Source organism: Porites lutea, chromosome 1 (genome assembly GCF_958299795.1).
Source record: "Porites lutea chromosome 1, jaPorLute2.1, whole genome shotgun sequence".
Classification (NCBI taxonomy): Eukaryota; Metazoa; Cnidaria; class Anthozoa; order Scleractinia; family Poritidae; genus Porites; species Porites lutea.
The window spans coordinates 48,885,240-48,903,875 of record NC_133201.1 but is presented as its reverse complement, the minus strand read 5'-3'; the positions used below and the strand labels follow the sequence as shown (position 1 = coordinate 48,903,875).

General features: G+C 37.9%; 2 protein-coding genes across 2 annotated transcripts; one reads left to right on the top strand and one right to left on the bottom strand.

Moving 5' to 3' along the window:
• The first annotated feature begins 437 nt into the window (after window positions 1-437).
• LOC140953565 (uncharacterized) lies at window positions 438-4,530 on the top strand. Its single transcript, XM_073402980.1, has 4 exons — window positions 438-735; window positions 1,260-1,499; window positions 2,315-2,526; window positions 3,223-4,530. Exons 1-4 carry the CDS (start codon window positions 516-518, stop codon window positions 3,490-3,492), a joined length of 942 nt encoding a protein of 313 aa, XP_073259081.1. The 5' UTR covers window positions 438-515; the 3' UTR covers window positions 3,493-4,530.
• Window positions 4,531-6,012: 1,482 nt separating this feature from the next.
• On the bottom strand, window positions 6,013-14,485 carry LOC140953557 (actin-binding protein WASF3-like). Its single transcript, XM_073402968.1, has 3 exons — window positions 14,033-14,485; window positions 11,442-11,701; window positions 6,013-9,273 (listed from the first exon to the last, which is right to left on the bottom strand). Exons 1-3 carry the CDS (start codon window positions 14,298-14,300, stop codon window positions 8,428-8,430), a joined length of 1,374 nt encoding a protein of 457 aa, XP_073259069.1. The 5' UTR covers window positions 14,301-14,485; the 3' UTR covers window positions 6,013-8,427.
• Between the last annotated feature and the right edge of the window lie 4,151 nt (window positions 14,486-18,636).

Here is an 18,636-nt window from a genome sequence, read left to right as displayed (position 1 = left end):
GACCGCTTCATTTGCAACATACACGTATCAGTTTAAAAAGCTGAGCTTAAAATTCCAGCTCCTGAACATTTGATTTGAAAAGTAAGACACTCAAGATTATAAATTTTACTCGCAGACTAAGTAAGGACAACAAATTGGACGTTTTTTAAAAAAATAAAGCTGATACAATCATGACAGGCGAAAAAGTAGAAAAAGCCCTTCACTGCACTGAATTTCTAATAACCTGCGAGTTGCGAGTACGGAAGTAAACGACAACCGGAAACACGTGCGCGTTGGAGGACAAGTCAGCGTAAGTCTGCATTCTGCTGCAAATGCTGACAGCGCAGAAAATTCGCTGCATCATCACCAGTGCGCATTGCATGCTGGGTCGAGGACCGTGCATAAATAAACAAGACCGGTTTTTGAATCATGTAGGTATTGTAGCAAGAAGGGTTGAGGCCGTGAAAATTAAGCGTTTGGTTCTTCTCTCGTTTTTGGTTCTCCTTTTCGCAATTTTGGTGTTCAGGAGATATAAAATGGTAGTAGCTCGTGGTGTTGATCGGATCGAAACATCCCGACAGATGAGAGAAGGAGGCGGATTTCTGATCCGAAGACCCATCGGAGATAAAATCAACCAGTGCGATCCATTCTTGTTGTTAGATCATATGGGTCCTGTTATTTACGGCCCTGGAGAGGCTGTTGGAGCTCCTGATCACCCTCATCGAGGATTTGAAACGGTCACCTATCTGATTGACGGTAAGAAAGAAAAATGGTTTCTTTTCTCGGCTGTGTTACTTAACGTACGTAAGCTTATTTGACAAGGTACTTAACTAATCAGCGGGGGACTCAAATAATGACATTGCAGAAAAGCCACGATTCATAAAAAAATATGAAAAGATCCCAGATCGAGCCCTGAGTTTTTCTCGCCTTAGAAGGCTTCGAGATTCCAACATTAAAGGAAGCTTTGTGAAATATAGTTAAGATTGTGATACCTACAGGACCCTACAGATCTGTTTCAAAATACAAACAAACAAAAAAAAAACAAGACATTGAGCCCACCTGCTATTTAACTAAATTTTTGGAGAGAACATTTCTGACCCCTTACATTGACAGTGTACACGAGATATATAAAGTCCAATGATTCCCAGTACGTTTGCACATAGTACAAGTTTGACTGGTAAAAACCTTGTACTGACTTCCGTGATTATCTATTTTTATTCCTTAAAATGTTTCCATTTTTTTATCATAACACCAGCAGCACTTTATTTTGGCTTTCTCAGGAGAGATGAAACATCAAGACAGTGCTGGGAACAGTGGTGTTTTGAAACCAGGTTGGGTACAGTGGATGACTGCAGGGTCTGGTGTTGTGCACAGTGAAATGCCTTCAGATGAAGTTTTAAAGAAAGGTGGAAGATCAGAGGGATTCCAGCTTTGGGTGAACTTACCAGCAAAAGACAAGATGATTAAACCACGATACCAGGACACTGATGCTAAAAAAATTCCTGTAGTTACCAGCAAAGGTACTTGTACTGTTGAAATATTACTGTCTTGTATCTGACAAAGAATTTTTAGAATATTGACAACCCTTGGACCTGAAAACGCTTTAAGCCCCAATACCTGCATACAATTAACCCTTTAAGCCCCAATATCCACATACAAATTCTCCAAACTAGTCTTTATACATTTCCTTAAGGAATAAGTTGAGAGAATTTGGTAGAAGATCAAAGCATTTTCTCTAAGGTGATCATATTATTAACTCTCATAACCATTTCTCTTAGTAACATGTGGATATTGTTTGGGAGAAAATTGATCTTGGTCACTATCGGGACTTAAAGGGTTAATTCTCCAGACTGATCTTTATACATTTCCTTAAAGAATTAGTTGAGAGAATTTAATAACAGATCAAAGCATTTTTCTTTCAGTGATAATGTGATTAATTCTCATAAACATTTCTCTTAACATTTTCTTGATATTGTTAGGGGAAAATTGATGAAAGTGAAGAATGATCATCGCAGTAAATTTTCCAATTTAAGCAATTGGAAAGAAGAAGCCTGAAAAAAAAAATCAGGGCTTCAACGGGATTCGAACCTGTGACCTCCGTGTTGCCGGTGGGTTGCTCTACCAACTGAGCTATGAAACCACGCATTGATGTTGGTCATTTATAGGACATAGAGTGATAAAAAAGTGTCTGAATCAAGAGCCACACTTGAGTCAACCAATGACCAGCTTGTGTGAACAAATGTTTGTAAATAATTTCCCATATTAATGTCTTATTTGGACCTTGTAGAGTGGCTGTCTGACATAAGATATTGTATCATCCTCTTTTTACTTGTAGATGGAAAGACCAAAGTCAAGGTAATAGCTGGAGAGAGTTTGGGTGCAAAAGCTGTTATAGACACACGGACACCAATAATGTACCTTGATATCCAAGTGCAGGCAGGTGGAACATTTGTTCAGGATGTTCCTGAGGAGTATAATGGCTTTGCTTATGTTTGGAGGGGAAGTGGTTCATTCACTGAGGACAGAATCTCTGTTCAGATGGGAAAGGTAAAAATAAAAAAATTGAATTTAAGAGGGGGACTCCCATATGAAAGACTGACAGGGATGCTTAGCTTGTTGTCTTGCTCGGGGGTAGAAGTTGATGAATATGGTCTCACTTATGGTGTTCAGGACAGAAAGCCAATATTTTTACCCATAACATACATGGGCAAAGAAAGGTCTTACATAAAAAAAACAAAACAAATGCTGTCATTATTGTGTCAAAGTATAGTTCTAAATTTTCCAAAGAGGATCCTGTCTCTTTCTTAAGGAGCTCACCTCCCCCCCCCACCCCCCGAGGAATTAGTTGTCTGTTTGTATGTGCTCCACTTGTGTTATTGGTACAGGTAACTGTAGAATAAGAATATAATGATAAATAAAAGAAACTCCTGTATCATTGTTGGAATCTTGGACTGGACTGTTAATGAAGAGGACTATGACCTGCCATTGCACCATTATACCAAGTGAATAGCAATTAGTCTCAAGTTACATCACAAAGAATGCAGTAGTGATTCCTTGCCAATATAATGTAAAATGACGGAAGACAGACACACAGTGCCTGCCAGTCCCATAGGTGTCCATCTCAGAGAGAGTTAATTGAACTGTTAATACAACGGCTGAAATACATAATTACATAGTTAAATGGAATATTGATATTTTCTCTGTTGTCACTTATTTAATCTTATGCTAATATCCTGCTACCAGGTTGCCTTGCTGGGAAAGGGAAACACGTTTCAAATTACTGCAAGTCCTGATGAAGACATTCATGTTCTGCTCATAGCAGGTGTGCCAATTAAGGAACCCCTTGCACGTCATGGACCATTTGTCATGAACACTTGGGAAGAAATAGAGCAATGCTTCAGCGACTACCATGCAGGAAAACTGGGCTCTATTGAAGGATCTGAAGAGCGCTATGCTAAAACAAAGAAAGCAGTCAGTAAACAGAAAGAAACAGGGTCATGGAATAAAAAATAAATTGATTGATATGCATATATGTGCAAGTAGATAATAATCTAGTGTTAGCGATCATATATTTTATCATTGGTAATAATCAAATTAGCCCAGCCAATTCATCATTGATTATAAACAGAAATCTCTAGTATATAAAAATTCTATTGTTTTGCACAAGTCAAAGTTCATGTAGTACAAAGATTGTTAGTTTTTTTTTTACTAATACCACTGAGCTCAGAATTTCTGTGCCTTCGGGTGATGAAATTCTTTCTTGTTTAATTATAAGACCATTGTAAATCAACACACAAGTTTTTAACATTTTTTTAAAAGATCTTAATTTGCCAAGAGGAATTTTTTTGCCGCAGCAATTGATTGAACATTTTCCATAAACAATCATCTGGTTGGTTAACGATTTTTATCGATGATAATAATGTAATGACCAGTGCACCACTGTTTATATTCTATAGTACTGGAAGTTCCGTTGCTTTTACTGAAGTCCTGTAAGACTATAATCAATGGGTGAAAGTATAGAAATATATATTATTTAGTCTCTCTGCTAACTCAGTTGAACATAATTCCTATTTTCGTGTGCCTTTCCTTCCCTAGGGACACAATAAACTATTTATTGGGATGGAATATTCATAATAGGCCAGTTTCAATATCATCCAAGTTCAGCAAGAAAGCAAGTCTTAGAGAACACAAACAATGAACAGGAATAAACAATGAATTTCTCTTACCTGTATGTGTCCTCTAAGAACTCTAAGACCTACTATTATTCTGAATTTTAAAGTATTAATAGAAAGTGACCTTTTTTCTTTTAGCTATTATTGAAAGTCATTGCAGGCAATGATGGCCTTTATAATTTTTTTTTTACTATTTTTTTACACGATATTTAAAATTTTCAATGTTTTCACCCAAAAATGCCCCATAATTGTAATGAGCAGACCCCAGGTCTTTGGTGCTGGTGTATATTTTTTCACTCATGCGTACATCTTCCTAGTAACAGAGTGAATCATGTTTTGTTGTTGTTTAACTTAAATAAAAATACTTTTACTACACTGACTTTACTTCTGTATTATTTATCCCTTAAATCCACTTCCATTCTGTTTTCTCACAGAACCAAAAAAAATATGTATGTTTTTATCACAAACAAAACAAGTGACTAACATTGTCAAATAAGAACATATTGACAGTGTTAGTCACTTAGAATACTGTACAGTCAAACTGAGAAAACTGTGAACGATTGAAATATTTCAAGAATGTTTATTGTGTCATGAAGAAAAATCATAGAAAAAATCAGAACATGTGATCTAGCCACATAACCACCAATAATTCATGCTGTTACCAGCAGTTAATTTTTCTCACACCTGATTGGCTTTTTTCTTGCAACATAATTGCATATACCTGCAGATACGATAAAGGTTGCTTTGGGCATTGGGAATTGGGCACTAGGAAGATATTGTTTGGAGGTATGCACTACAATACCCAATTGCAAATTCCTGCAATGCCCAAAGCAACTTTTACTGAATCAGCTATATTTCCAGAAATATTTCTGATGTTCACAGGTTTGACAAAACAGGTGACATTTTGCAATGCCAACACTGGTTTTCCTGCAAAATGTCATGAAGAGATGCTACCTGGATCTGTGTGGTGCTTCAAATTGGTTTGCTGTGTCAGAAATAAATTTACTTCAACCAATCCAAAGCACTACATCATATTTTCCATCTACACACCTCTTAAAATAGCAGTGTACTATTGCAGAGCAGTGCCAGTGTCTGTCAACAAGTTCAACATCTTGTTTTCATACAGTCCCTCTTACAAATCCACTCAATTTAATCCAATACAGTTCATTGACGAGCACCTTTTTCAAAAGGCTTCCCAAATGCCTATCATGTTTTGTTCCTATTTGTGCGTGTGGGACATTAGAAGGGGTGGTTATTACAGTTTATAGATTTTAGAGTTAGCGTGCAGCAGATTTGAAGGGGCACTGTACTTTTATTTGGAGCTGGGCACCACTTATTAATGAAGCATTATATGACAAGCAATTTTCTCAATGAAGATAAAACCCTAATAATGCAGCAGTAATAATCAGCATTTTGTTGTTGTAGATTACCATCAGCTTGCTATGTTGTTTACTTTAGTCCGGTGATGAATAATTATTTTTTCAAGTGTATTCCAAAATTGTCTCCCATACTTCCAAAAAACGTTCAACTCCACAACTCTCAAAACAACCAGTGACTCTTCTCCACCTGCCTTTCCAAAACATTTTCTTGGATGTTAAATTTTACTGTGCATGTTTGCATATGAAGCATTCAATTAATTCCTGAATAAGCAAAGGATTAATAATTATACAAAATAATGTAGTTGTCAATATTTTCGTAAACTCCTGAGTCATGCTTGGATCACATTTGACAGTACTATTGTGTATAACATCATGTGATTTTATTGTGAATAAGCTAGCCATGGACAGAACAGTCCATGATGAGGTACTGACAAACAAACTTGCAATTTTGGGTTTGTTGTTGAATATTATAATAATAGCAATAGCATTAATGATAATAACTTTATTTGAGTCTCAGAGTTTCTAACTTGGCACAAGTGCCCTAGTTATGGGGGAGACGTTCATCAAGTTTATTTTTACAAAAGCAAGCAAGCTCATAAGGTCCATTACAAAAATAGTGTCTAAACATCTCCAGCCAATATTAATTACGCATTGAATGGTACAAATTGATAACTACCATATATGAGCTTTGAACTTATTTTTCACCCTTTCCACTATCATTACAATCCAACTGTTAATGATAATAATAATAATAATAATAATAATAATAATAGTAATAATAATAATAATAATAACAATTATAATAATAATGGTGATAATAATAATATTAATAGGTACAGTGTAGTGTCTCTAACATGTTTGTGACTGTTCCACAATGTAATTGTACAGTAAAAGCAGGGTTATTGGAAGCAAAAAAGAACACATTTAACCCTTGTTCACTTGATGTCAACTCTTTGTTTAAAATGGACACCAAGACGGACACCTCCTAAAAAGAAGCCTAAAAGTTTCCTGCTATTAATATTCTTCAGTCATTACTTTTTTTTTACATTTTACGAGGAAGACACTTTCAAGCGGAATACTTGATGATAGTCTCAATAGTGTCCATCTTACAGAGAACTGCTGGTATTTTAAGGACATTAATTTAATATCATCTGCAGGGACAACAAAACTAGAGCATACAAGCAAAAACAGAATGAACTATATCTTTCAAAAACAGTAACTGTTGTGTGGAATCATGGTCACTAAGTAATTAGTTTAAAAATGTCTGAACTCACAATCCTCTTCATTAAAATCCTCAACCTAGTAAACAGAATTCAATTAAAATAGATTTTTAAATATGTGCATTTTTAAGTTCCATCACAAAGTCTTTAAGAATCCCTTACATGATCACCTGCAAGTACATTCATAAAAGTTACCTTAACTTAACATCATCTTTGACATCGTGTCAGTACAGTCATTATTATTATTAAAGCTCTCTTAATGGACTTCACCCTTACGAGCAACAGCTGTGACCGCCTTAACAAAAGCCTGTTTGAACTCTCTGCTCTTACTCTTTCTGTAGGCAGCCATTTCCTTTCATTGGCACTTTTTGTTAGCTCCCCAAGAGTGTCTGTCTGCTTAAGGGAACTTCTAGTAAAAATAATATTGAGCATTCGACACAGTGTTTCATCTGAGAAGAGAGTTGAAAATACGATGTGTAGAATAGTATATTTGACAAACTTTGATATGTTTCATCTAAAGATATAACGCTGTGTTAAATACATGATATTACTTCTCAAACAAAATGATTTTAGAAGGCAAAATTAAGCACGCAAAAATGAGCAGTTTTTTATCTGATTTTCAAACACTCCTTAAACATTAATTTCCTTTGTATATTCTTTATGAATAATTAATGACTTTGAGAACCGTAATTATTAATCTTTACAATAACACAGTACTACAATACCGTCAAACTAGTGTTAAGTGAGCCTGTTTTAATGGTCACCTTCTGTTAAGCACTGTTGCTAACATTCCTTCATGTTACTTTTCAATGACCACTCTCAGCCCTTAACACAGGTTTGATTGTACAACAAGTCTAGCAATAAAAATATATTTTTTTCTTATATTTAAGTACCTAACAACAGAGTGAACAGAGACCTGTCCAGAGACTTGCGTAAAGTAACCTTGTTCTACAAAATTGGTGTAATGAATCAGAATAACTGCAATAATACTGTTCAAATTGAAACCTCAACATCCACACCTCATGGCAAGTGCCAAAATATGTCTTTCCAGCAGTCTAATCATCACATGGGAAGGTGGAGGATTTTGAGATGGATCTGTAAGATTTGACTATGATTTCCATACCAATAGAGTTCTGCAATGGTTACATTGTCCAAAAAGGGCAATCAAATTAAATATGTCAGGTAAAAAGTTAATTTTACTGGGATCAAAGTAATTTTGATTCTGTTAAAATGAACTATTTCTTTACAGCACTTAATACTTTCACCTAACAGAGGGTAATAAAAACAAAACAGGTTCTATACATAAATGTTTTAAGGACATGAGAGGTGGAAGCAAAATGGAGTTTTAATTTGACAGGATAATCAAAAGGAGCAAGATTAAGGAGAATTTCTGTCTTTTGGAGGGTAATTTCAGGGTTAATTTTCTACATTATATTTTGAAATCTATATCAATTTGTTGAAAAAGTAGAACACTTTTCTGTACATTATTTGTTAACACATGTATGACTCTGTAAAAAAGTGATACAAAAACGTGTCATGAAATCTTTTTAGCAACAAGGTATTATTTTTTTCACATGGAAGCAGTACGGTTTAAAACTGCTGCAGCAATTCAGAGTTTATAAGGATGTCCATGATTAAACTGAATTACTGGAGGTATTCAAAATTGAGTACAAAGAGTTACTCATCTTCCCCGTCAGACCATTCTGAACCTGTCTCACTTTCATCCTCACTAGATGAGTACTCCACAGCAATCCGTCGAGCCAAAATTGATGCTACATCCTGAGCAAAACCATTTGAGCCACTGTGCTGCTCCTTCCGTGCCTCCTGCACTTGCACCTTTCGCAGCTCCATGCCGCGCCTGATTGCCGACAACAAGTCACTTCTTGCGTCGACCTGTTCCTTAGGTGGTAGGGGTGTTTCACCACTTTGAACACTGATGCTTGACTCTGAGGTTGAGTTTGTTAAAGAAGTCGATGATGGTGAGACCACAGGTTGGGATCCATCAGAAGACTGTGATGTGGAATTCTTGAAACCCTGCATCCCCCCCTGACCAGGCAATGGTGGAGGGGGTGGAGGAGGCGGTGGTGCAGGTACTGCAGCACTTGGCAGTACAGGTAACACAGGAACACCATGAGATGAAACAGAATCACTGCGAGGAATATTCTTCCCTATTCCAGGGACTGGAGGGGGAGGAGGTGCCACATTTGGCCGATGTATATTGCTACCGGTGTACTTTCTAGATTGCCTCCTCTGGGCAGGAGAACCTGATTTCCCTCTTTCGGCATCAGGTTGTATAAGATGATTAGGGGGCACACCATCTGGAATACCCCCATTAGGTTGTTTAGCATATTCAACATCACTGATTTCAACATTCTCTGTCATGGCAGTGGGTGAAGTAGGTGTTGTTGGAGAACTGCTGATGACTGGGGTTTTAAACTCTTCCCCTTGAGCACAATAGACTTTTTTCTTAACTGCCTTGACTACTTTCTTTTCACCTGTTTGCGCTCTCATCCGGCCAGCTCTCTATGTAATCAATAGAGACAAGAGAAATGGTCACAAAAAGATGTCATAAATCGGTAGATCCATGAATAACACTCACTAAGTGTGTCAAATACATGTAAAGCTACAAATCTCTTGAGTACGAAGAAAAATATTTTTCTGGCTAAAATTATGGCAGAAGTCACCAAGGCCAGTAGTTCACAGCAAGCATTCCATCTTGGACTTGGTGCAGCTTTCTGGGCCCACATGACAATCTGACTGAACACCAATTAAGAGGTGAGAGTCCTCTTTGGTACAATCAGAGCTTGGATCAAATGTAATTTATTGATATCATAAGAGTACCGTATTTCCTCAAATAATAGCCGTCCCTTGATTAATTGCCTCCCTCAAATAATCCCCCCTTGCCTCCTTTGATAATCACCTCCCAGTCCTCTTGTTATCTTTTTTTTTTACCCCCTCCTTGTCAAGTTAAAATAAATTGACACCTTGGATAAAAAACAGGCTTTCAATTAATTGCTGATTGTTCGCAACTGAAAGGGTTACAAAACTGCTCACTGACTATTCAAGCTCTGACGGTGAGGATATTGACATATATTGATGTGATTATTAAATTTTTTTAACTGGAAATACGTGAATTGCAGGACCTTGCGTAGCACTTTGGGTAGCCTGCGAACGGCAGACGTTTCTCCTCGCTCATCATCGCTGAGGAACGTTTCGCCAGGAGGAACGTCTGCGACTCAGCAACAGAAATTCCATACTGATGACGTAAAATCTGTCCGGAATCCAGTCAGAAGCACTAATTGTTTGACGGAGTAGATTCATTGTTTTAGCTATTGTTTACAAATGACAGACAAAAGACAAAAGGCCGCAAAGATCAAATGTAAACGCGATGAACCTCTAACAAAACAGTCAATATTTGTGTAATATAGTCTTCTCTAAAAGTAGCATTTGAGTTTTGCTCCAGCTCATTCGCAGATGAACACAACACTTCACCAAAATCAACCAGGAGAAATGTAAAATTGGACAAATTTGCATTGGAACCCCATGACTACCGGATTTATTTATGTAAACACTGATTTACGTCATCAGTATGGAATTTCTGTCGCTGAGTTGCAGACGTTCCTCCTCGCGAAACGTCCCTCAGCGGCAATGAGCGAGGAGAAACGTCTGTGGTTCGCAGGCTACACTTCGGGGGAACGGCAAGAAGTGGGAAGAAAAGGTAATAAGGCAAAAGGGAAGAAAATTTATAAATAAGAAACTTAAGCTATGTACAGAAACAAAACAAAACTACAATGACAAAGAAAAAACTAAACGAAAAGGAAGAAAAGAAAAAGAAACACAGCTTACGCCTGGAATCAAACTCAGGACCTTGTATGTACCAAGCTGTTTTGTTACCACCACGCCACATGGAAACATACTATGAAGGACATGATAATGTTTTATTTAGAGCCTTTCCCCTAGAATTTTGCCACGGTGCCTTGTGTAAAGTTGACCGAGCCAAATTCAACACAAATTCAAAGATATTTTTGAGGAGAATGACTGCTGTTTTGACGGTAACAAACTCAACTTAAACGCATGTCATCACATTTAAAGAACAGATGCCCAACTAAGCCGATATGGTATAAACTTGTCTGCGAGCTAAACATGTGTTTTGTTACCTCCATTTTCGCTCATATCTTAAGGCTTATGATCCAAATCGCTTCTGTTTGCTCTTAAAAGTATTTTTGCCTTCGAAATCCATTGCAAAAAGCAACAAGGCACTCTTGGGTGTTCGCCTGGAAACACAAAATGCTCTGGGACACCACACGCTAGATGACGTCAGGGCAGAGACCAAGCAATATAATTATAGATTCATAAACAGAAAAATAGAAATATGGGGCATCCAAGTTTGCAGCTGGCTAACAACAAGTGTGGTGCATGCGTGACAGGATTATAAACTCTGTTCGTGAGAAATAAGTAATGCAACAATAAAACAAAATCAACTTTCAGTAAGCAATAGTTGAAATCATGAACTCTCTCGAATAATCACCCCTTTTTAATGCACAAAAAAAAACAAATCACCCTTCGGCAATTAATTGAGGAAATACGGTGGTAAATTTAAAAACCTTACAAGTCCACTGATTAAAGTTGTCTATTCAGTGAGAGTTAAGGTCAAGCACTGACTATTAGTATTACATTTCCATATCACTCACCCTCTTCTTTTTCTTCTTCTCTGTTTCTTTTCTCATCTCTTCACACCAAAGCTCAAAGAAGTACGTAGGATCTGTGTAAAATTTGAGGGCATCTTTCTTGTCATCTCTGTAGGGGTTCATATCCTGAAGACGAGGTGGTTTATCACAATCTTGATATCTCTCCTTCATAGCTGATGGAAGAGTACTGCTTGCTAATACCTGTTGATCTGTTACTATGGTGCTCTTGAATGCTTTCCGCATGTTAATATCTTGTAATGAAACTGAGGAGTGAATACATGCAAAAAGTTAGTGACAGGACTTAAAAATGTGACCAGTAAGTAAAAGTCAACCATGGCAAATAGAAATTCTGCTTTTTAATTTTTAAACAATCTGTTTTAAAAGATACAGTGTACAAGATGCAAAGGTGTTGTTTGATGTGGCGTGCAATTGTGTTTTAGAGCGTTGTAAGCTTCAAAACCTGAAAAATTTACAAAGAAGAGAGTTAGCTTAGAGATATTGGCAAATGGTAAGTACGCTTTTGAAATTCAACCGACCGTATCTGGATCATTAATAAATTATTATTATTTTCCAGCAACAATGGTTGATGTCAGCTAACGTGAAAGAGATGACTGTCAAGTCCATTTCTGTTGTAATTTCACTCTAAACTTCGCTAATGCAAGATCAATGTAAATCAGTACGCGTTTCTGCTGATTTTTATGGCAAATACCAAAGCGATGACAAGGCAAAGCACAACATTTGTTTTAATGACATTTCCCATTTCCGGTGTTTGGTAACGATGCATGAATTAAATTTTGAATTTACATTGCAGACATGACAGGCCACTCACGTGTCCAGCCATCTCTTCTCGGGGAGGACCTAGAGAGCGGCAGAAATTGAGCCTACAGGTTTAGCAAAGAAATAACAATGGTAGTAATCTTGCAAATTAATCGGTATAGCCTAATTTCTTGTATAGTAATAATATTATCATGATATCTTTTCCAAATATCAATATTTGTTATATTCCTAGAAACAGGGACAGCAATTGGCTGATTCTTGGTCACGTGTCCTTGACTAAAATCAAATGTTTTCCCGATCGTGATACATTAAGTAATGTACCCCACTCAGGATACATTACAGCACGTGATCAAAGCATGGTGGAAAGTGGCGTGACAGAAGGTGAGAAAAACACTGCCAGTTTTCATTTTCGTGAATGAACACAACAACACCAACATGAAGCCTCAAGCTAAAAAGCAACGATTTTCAAAGTTATCCCAGAAGAGAAACAGCAGCTAGTAGAAGAAAAAGATGATAATATGAGGAAAGTACTTTGTAAATCATTTAATCAGTGGTTTTGAGAATTAAATTTGTGTTTAAGTACCGAGTGCACTGTTTTGATTTGCTCTGCTTGAGTGTATTCTTTTGTTGAAGTATTCTTTTCAACTCAGGAAACATCAGGACTCTCGGGCAAACAAAACTACCTGTTTCCCTCGGGATCTGACATTAAGTGTGTAATGTATCATGAGAATAAATACCTCGATTCTCTGATGTCACAATGTATTTTTGAAGCCCTAGCAAACCCTTTTCAAAAATACCAAAAAACATTTTTCCTAGTCAAAGCAGTGCAGCACTATAAATGACACATCCCTATCTTGCATTTTGAGAGCATCATTTCGAAGAAAATCTAGCATTTTTGCCAGTTGCTTACAGGAGATTCTGTTATAGTAGAGGTTTCACATGAATGATCTTGCCCTCCAATAAGGGTCACAGACTTCAAATGACTCTTCAATGATTCATAATTAAATTTAAAACACTTTTGTAATCACCTTATACTGATTATATCAGGATTAATTTAGTTTTTCCAGGGATAATACAGTATAACTGATTACCCTGAAATTTCAGTATTCATAGTTTGAAGGCACAATTTTACAGAGGCATTGTGTTATCAACCATTTCCTCCTCAATTTAACACAGTGCGATTTACAACAAAATATTTTTTATCATCAACTGGCACTGTAACGTTACCATAACAAGCCACTAACAAGCCCTCTAGGATTTTAACTAATCTTAGAGATTGCAGGCTTTTCAGTTTGACTGAATGCACAAGGATGAAAGCCTTACTCAAAGGATACACAGAATCACGCGCAATATCTCAAACAAACGGTCTCGTCTACAAGTAGCTCACTAAGAAGTCCTTCGTTAATTATAAAAACAACAGGCAATGATTATTGAACTGTAAATTGTAGTAACTAACGCATTTTCTGAAAAAAAAAAAACCGGCAAAACAAACACACACACTAATAAATGAAGCTTCTACTGCAGCAGAGATTTTGATCTAAAATTTTTGACTGTGGGAGAAAATTTTAAACTTCTTCGTGAAAGCAATAATAAACTATCACTACTTTGTTTTCATTTGAAACACGAATATAAAGAGAAATTAAATCACAGCATTTAAGTTCAATGTTTCGGTCTAACAAAGAATTTTAAGTTTAACAACCCGATGTATTCGATAACAGCACATCAATCTGTCTAAACAGGCTGCAAAAATTCAACAAATTTCGCTCAGGAATGCATAGTTTCCAAAGTATATACTATAAGCTTAAATGGTCACTTACGTTCTTCAACATTTGAATCTAGTTGAGTCACCTTCTGCGACAAATTCTGAATTCTTTCTTGAAGAGAGTTCGTTCTCTGAAAAATACTGTTTGTCTCGGCACACAACTCTCCAAAGAGATCCTCAGCATGCTTAGAAATGCTGCTAAGCTGCCGCATTATCCCGCATAAAGTGTTCACAGAGACAGCTTCGAGTTCATTCTTCAGCCCGCCCGCTAGCTGTCCGCGACTTAGTTCGATCGGATGCACGGGCCGCTTTATGAGCGGCATGGTTGATTACCAGGTCAACCAACACCGTCTATAAAAATCCGAGATCCCAGCGTGTTTCACTCCACCTCCGGTTGATGCTAAGATGGTCGTAAAATTAGTAAATTCAGAAATTACCACACATTGATTCACTTCCACCCTCGCTCAAACACCCAACATGGCGACTTCCTCTTGCCCACAATTCTCTGTGGGCGAGTCGTTTTGTCGGAAAACTTCGGGCACGACGACTTTTAAACGAGAGAGGGCACAGGTTACCCAAGATCTTCTCTGCTTCAAGGCTAAGCTAAAAAGGTCTCTACTTTCAAGATATTATCGATGCGATGTCAATTTACTAAACTTTTTGAAAATTTACTAAAAAATCTCTAAGTGTTTGAAAACTGAAACTGGTGTTATCTTCGGCGTCATTTGCCCAGAATAACTTTAATCGAGCGTGAAGTGTTTTCAACGAAAATTCAATTCAATTTTATCTACTCACAAGCACACGCAAAGAGGCTCTATATTTTGAGAAAGACAAAACAAAAAAATACGTCAGCAAATCATTTTTTAACAATTCGTGACAAAAAAAATAAGTCTTTAAGTCTGGTTTATTAATAAAATCGTCGTGCTTAGAAATAAGCGAATTGCGAAATTATTTTACAAAGATATAGATATTAATTTTTTAAAAAAATTTCAATTTAAACTAATTACATCGTGTTCAAAATGGACTGGGCCTTACAATTATAAGAAGATATAATATAATAAATTAGATAACAAACTAGAAACTAGAAATATATATCAAGTTATAGATTGAATTCCCATAAGTTCCTAAATTACATGCCATGAGCATAAAGGCACATCGCCGGAAAAAAAGCTTCGTTTAAAGCGTTCAGTTTTGCAACTTATATAAGGGATGGTCGGTCTTTGTTGCGAAGGGAGCGGCCTTGCGCCTGCGACCGAATCGGTGAAACAAGATGGCGAAGACGGGACTCGGGCTCTTTTATCTTTGTAAATAATTTGCTACACAACTCCATTCTTCTTGTGTGAAGTGATACACCGTGGCCGGTAGTAGCTAAGGCTTCTTGGTAGTGCAGTGCAGGAAAGATGATGCGCAGCGCCCGTTTCTGCACTCGCTCGATGCTATCTGATAGTTTGACGGGGAGGGCATTATGCCACACAGGACAACAGTATTCAAGAGGACAGACCTAATGAGCGCAAAATAAACCTTAAGTAGGTCGGCAGGTGGTACTCCGCCGCGTTTGAGGACACGTAGAATATGCAGCCTCTTTGACACCCTAGCAACACCCTCAAAAGAAAGACGCCTAAAACAGGTGTTTGACTGCGGTCGACCCAGAGCCCACACAAACTCTCTTCTATCTGGATACGCTCGGGTGAGCGTCTGATGTTACAACGGTCACACAATTTGTGTGGGCACCCTTCAGTAAAGTTTTAGGTTTTATTTCGCACATACGCACAAAAACAACAACGACAACAAGAACAGCAATAATACACTCTTAAAATAATTCTACTGCATGCCGTGGTTCCGCCGACACCACCATCTGGGCTGGGTCCTACGGCATTACAGTCCGCCCAATGCACAATTTAGTAGGTTAAGCGATAACCACTTTCAGTCTACCATCTGCGGCACAGCACTCCATCTTGAAAGAAAAGGAAATCCCACTGAGCTCTAGCCTCCATTTGATTAACAGCTTGAGCCCTTGCAACTTCGCCGAACAGTCACTTCTAGGGGAGGGCAGCGAGAGAGACGGAAATCGAGCCTGCATCCGCAAGGATTTAAAATGTAGGGGATCAATAGCACACTATTTCAGGTCAGGGTCTGCTAACTGTTAGTCTGTTACACAGCCGTTTTTAGTGTCCTCACGCAAAGCTCCTCCACGACCCTATCAACGGCTGTGTAGCAGACTAGCTAGCTGTTGGTGTTCGAGATACGCCAGTGAACACGTAGGCTTTCCTCTCAGAGGAAATCTTTGCTCTTCTCTCTATTGGGTCAGTGCCTTCTTGATACGCATAACAAACTCTGCACGGACTGTGTTCCCACTTAATGATTCAGTACAGGTTCCTTCGTTTTCCCAGCGGTTCTCACAGTTCCTCACAGGGCCTTCGGAATAAATCATTAGCGTTTGCCAGCCGTTGCCTTCACGGTAGACAATTAACCTCTTTAGCTTCTTGCAAATTCCCTGAGACCTTCATTAGGAAAACAAAACAAACAAGCTAAAGAGGTCGGTTTCAAAGTTAAAAGGGGCCGTAAATCATTGTGAGATTCAGTGAGCCAACAGTCCCTCAGGGACTTTCGCTTCAAGTACAGATCTTAGTAGCCCATGATCCTTTTGAACTTGGACCTTGCCACCTGGAAGGTTATGTCGATGCAGTATGGAGAATTCTTCAATGGTCAACCACGGTTTCAGCCTCGTGGTAGAGTAATTTCTCTCAGATTTTGAAAGAATCCTACTCTAGCAAGTTATTGGCTTCTCAACTCAAGCCTAAGAGCACATCCCCGATACCGGGGTTTCCTTCGTCAGTATCTAGAATAAAGAGGCCATCCACTTCATGTTCAGGATAAGCCAGAATAGGAGAAGAGGTAAGCAGGTCCTTAAGATTATCAAACGCTTGCTGACATGTCTCTAATCCACGGCAGTGGGTTTCGTACGTTTGTAGAATTTCCTTTCCAAATTAGCAAATCCTGTGACAAAATGCCGCTAATAGGAGGCCAACCCAAGAAATCTCTTGGCTTCGTTTGAACTTTCAGGAAGTGGAAGTTTGTAACAGGCTCATCTTCTCTGGGTCTGTTGATGTTCCCGGCCTGTTCAGTTATGTACCCTAAGTAAGAAATCTTACGCCAGAACAGATGATGGTTGGTTTGAATTTAAGGCCTGCTGAATTGCATCAGCACCTTCTCTAAGCGCTGAACATTTTGATGACATCATTGAAAGAAGACAGGCAAATTTTGAATTGCAACCCCCAAAGACCAAGGTTATCAATCGCCCAATGTTCCTGGTGAGTTTATTAACCCAAATGGCATGCAATTGCATTTCTTATAGTCCACCGTCTGTGCAGAATATAGCTTAACGCTTGGTAGACCTTGCAATGCCAACCTGCCAATACCCGGATGCCACGTCAAGGGTCGAGAATCAGCTAGTACACGGGACGAAAAATTGGATTTACGACACTTTTGACACGCGTCAAAAGTTAAATCAAATATGGTATTGGCTTTGACGTCACCTTTGACGCGCGTCAAAGATGTCGCCAAATATATAACCTCTGTGCTTACTCCTTTGACCTCGGTAAAGGTGAAGTCAAATTGGTAACAACTTTGACTTCTCCTTTGACGTGCGTCAAAGATCAAGTCAAATGCATCAATGCTTTGCTATTCCTTTAACCCTTATCAAAGGCGTTGTCAAATATGCTGGTAACTTTGACTTTACCTTTGACGCACGTCAAAGATAAAGTCAAAAGAGTAGTGGCTGTGACCACACCTTTGATACTAGTCAAAAATGAAGTCAAATACGACCGCTACACTTTTACAACACTTTTGAATGGTGTCAAAGGTGAGAGGAAATATGCAATGAATTACTTCTACAAACACTTATGTCGAAACTGATTTTAAGAAAGGAAATTAAAAAGCTGTATTTAAATACTGTTTTAAAGATATTTATACGACAATACCGAACACAGGCTGGTAATCATTGTAATTGGTGTTTATAATTATTTTTGAAAATGTTCTGGAATATGTACTTTTTCGAGGTGAATTAAGTGAGTTTTGTTTTTGTCTTATCTTGAGTGGATCATTTTCCCCTTGATCGATTAATATACGATGAATAATTGATAGCGACGCAAAACAATGACTCAACAACTGGACGATGGAAGACTGAACCCAAGCAAGTCACCCTGTTTTTGGCGCGAAATTGTCGCGGCTACAAACTCTCTCCGCCCGCGCAAACAAACAAACTACGCAGATCTGAAGAAAACAAAAGCTGCTTTTTTGTACGAAGCAGTCCAGCTTTTTTTTAACAAATATTTTCGCCCTTATCTCTGATAGAGTTTAGACTACAAACTTGTTCAAAAGGTACGTGTCATTCTTTTCTATGTGTGCATGCAATAGTTCTTCTTCAAACTTCATAGTTGTTTTACTATGTTAAGCTTACAGAAACCAACTCCGAACAGGCGTGTATATCGTGCTTGGGAGCTTTTCGGATCGTTAAATCTGGTTCAGTAAACTATAAAAATCTTTCTGTATCACAGTAGAGTTTACATTAGATCAAGCCCTTTTTCTTAATAGGGTTAATGCATTTCTGCAAAAGTAATGCCTGGCTTATATTTCACAATGCAATTCAACTCAAAACTT

What these genes read in the sequence shown, in the direction of transcription:
- LOC140953565 (XM_073402980.1), top strand. Translation starts at nt 516, where the DNA reads ATGGTAGTAGCTCGTGGTGTTGATCGGATCGAAACATCCCGACAGATG. An exon ending in TCCTGTAGTTACCAGCAAAG is followed by an intron (nt 1,500 to 2,314) that starts GTACTTGTACTG and finishes TTTTACTTGTAG; the next exon opens with ATGGAAAGACCAAAGTCAAG. An exon ending in TCTCTGTTCAGATGGGAAAG is followed by an intron (nt 2,527 to 3,222) that starts GTAAAAATAAAA and finishes TCCTGCTACCAG; the next exon opens with GTTGCCTTGCTGGGAAAGGG.
- LOC140953557 (XM_073402968.1), bottom strand. Translation starts at nt 14,300, where the DNA reads ATGCCGCTCATAAAGCGGCCCGTGCATCCGATCGAACTAAGTCGCGGA. An exon ending in AGATTCAAATGTTGAAGAAC is followed by an intron (nt 11,702 to 14,032) that starts GTAAGTGACCAT and finishes TTCACTCCTCAG; the next exon opens with TTTCATTACAAGATATTAAC. An exon ending in AGAAGAAGAAAAAGAAGAGG is followed by an intron (nt 9,274 to 11,441) that starts GTGAGTGATATG and finishes TTGATTACATAG; the next exon opens with AGAGCTGGCCGGATGAGAGC.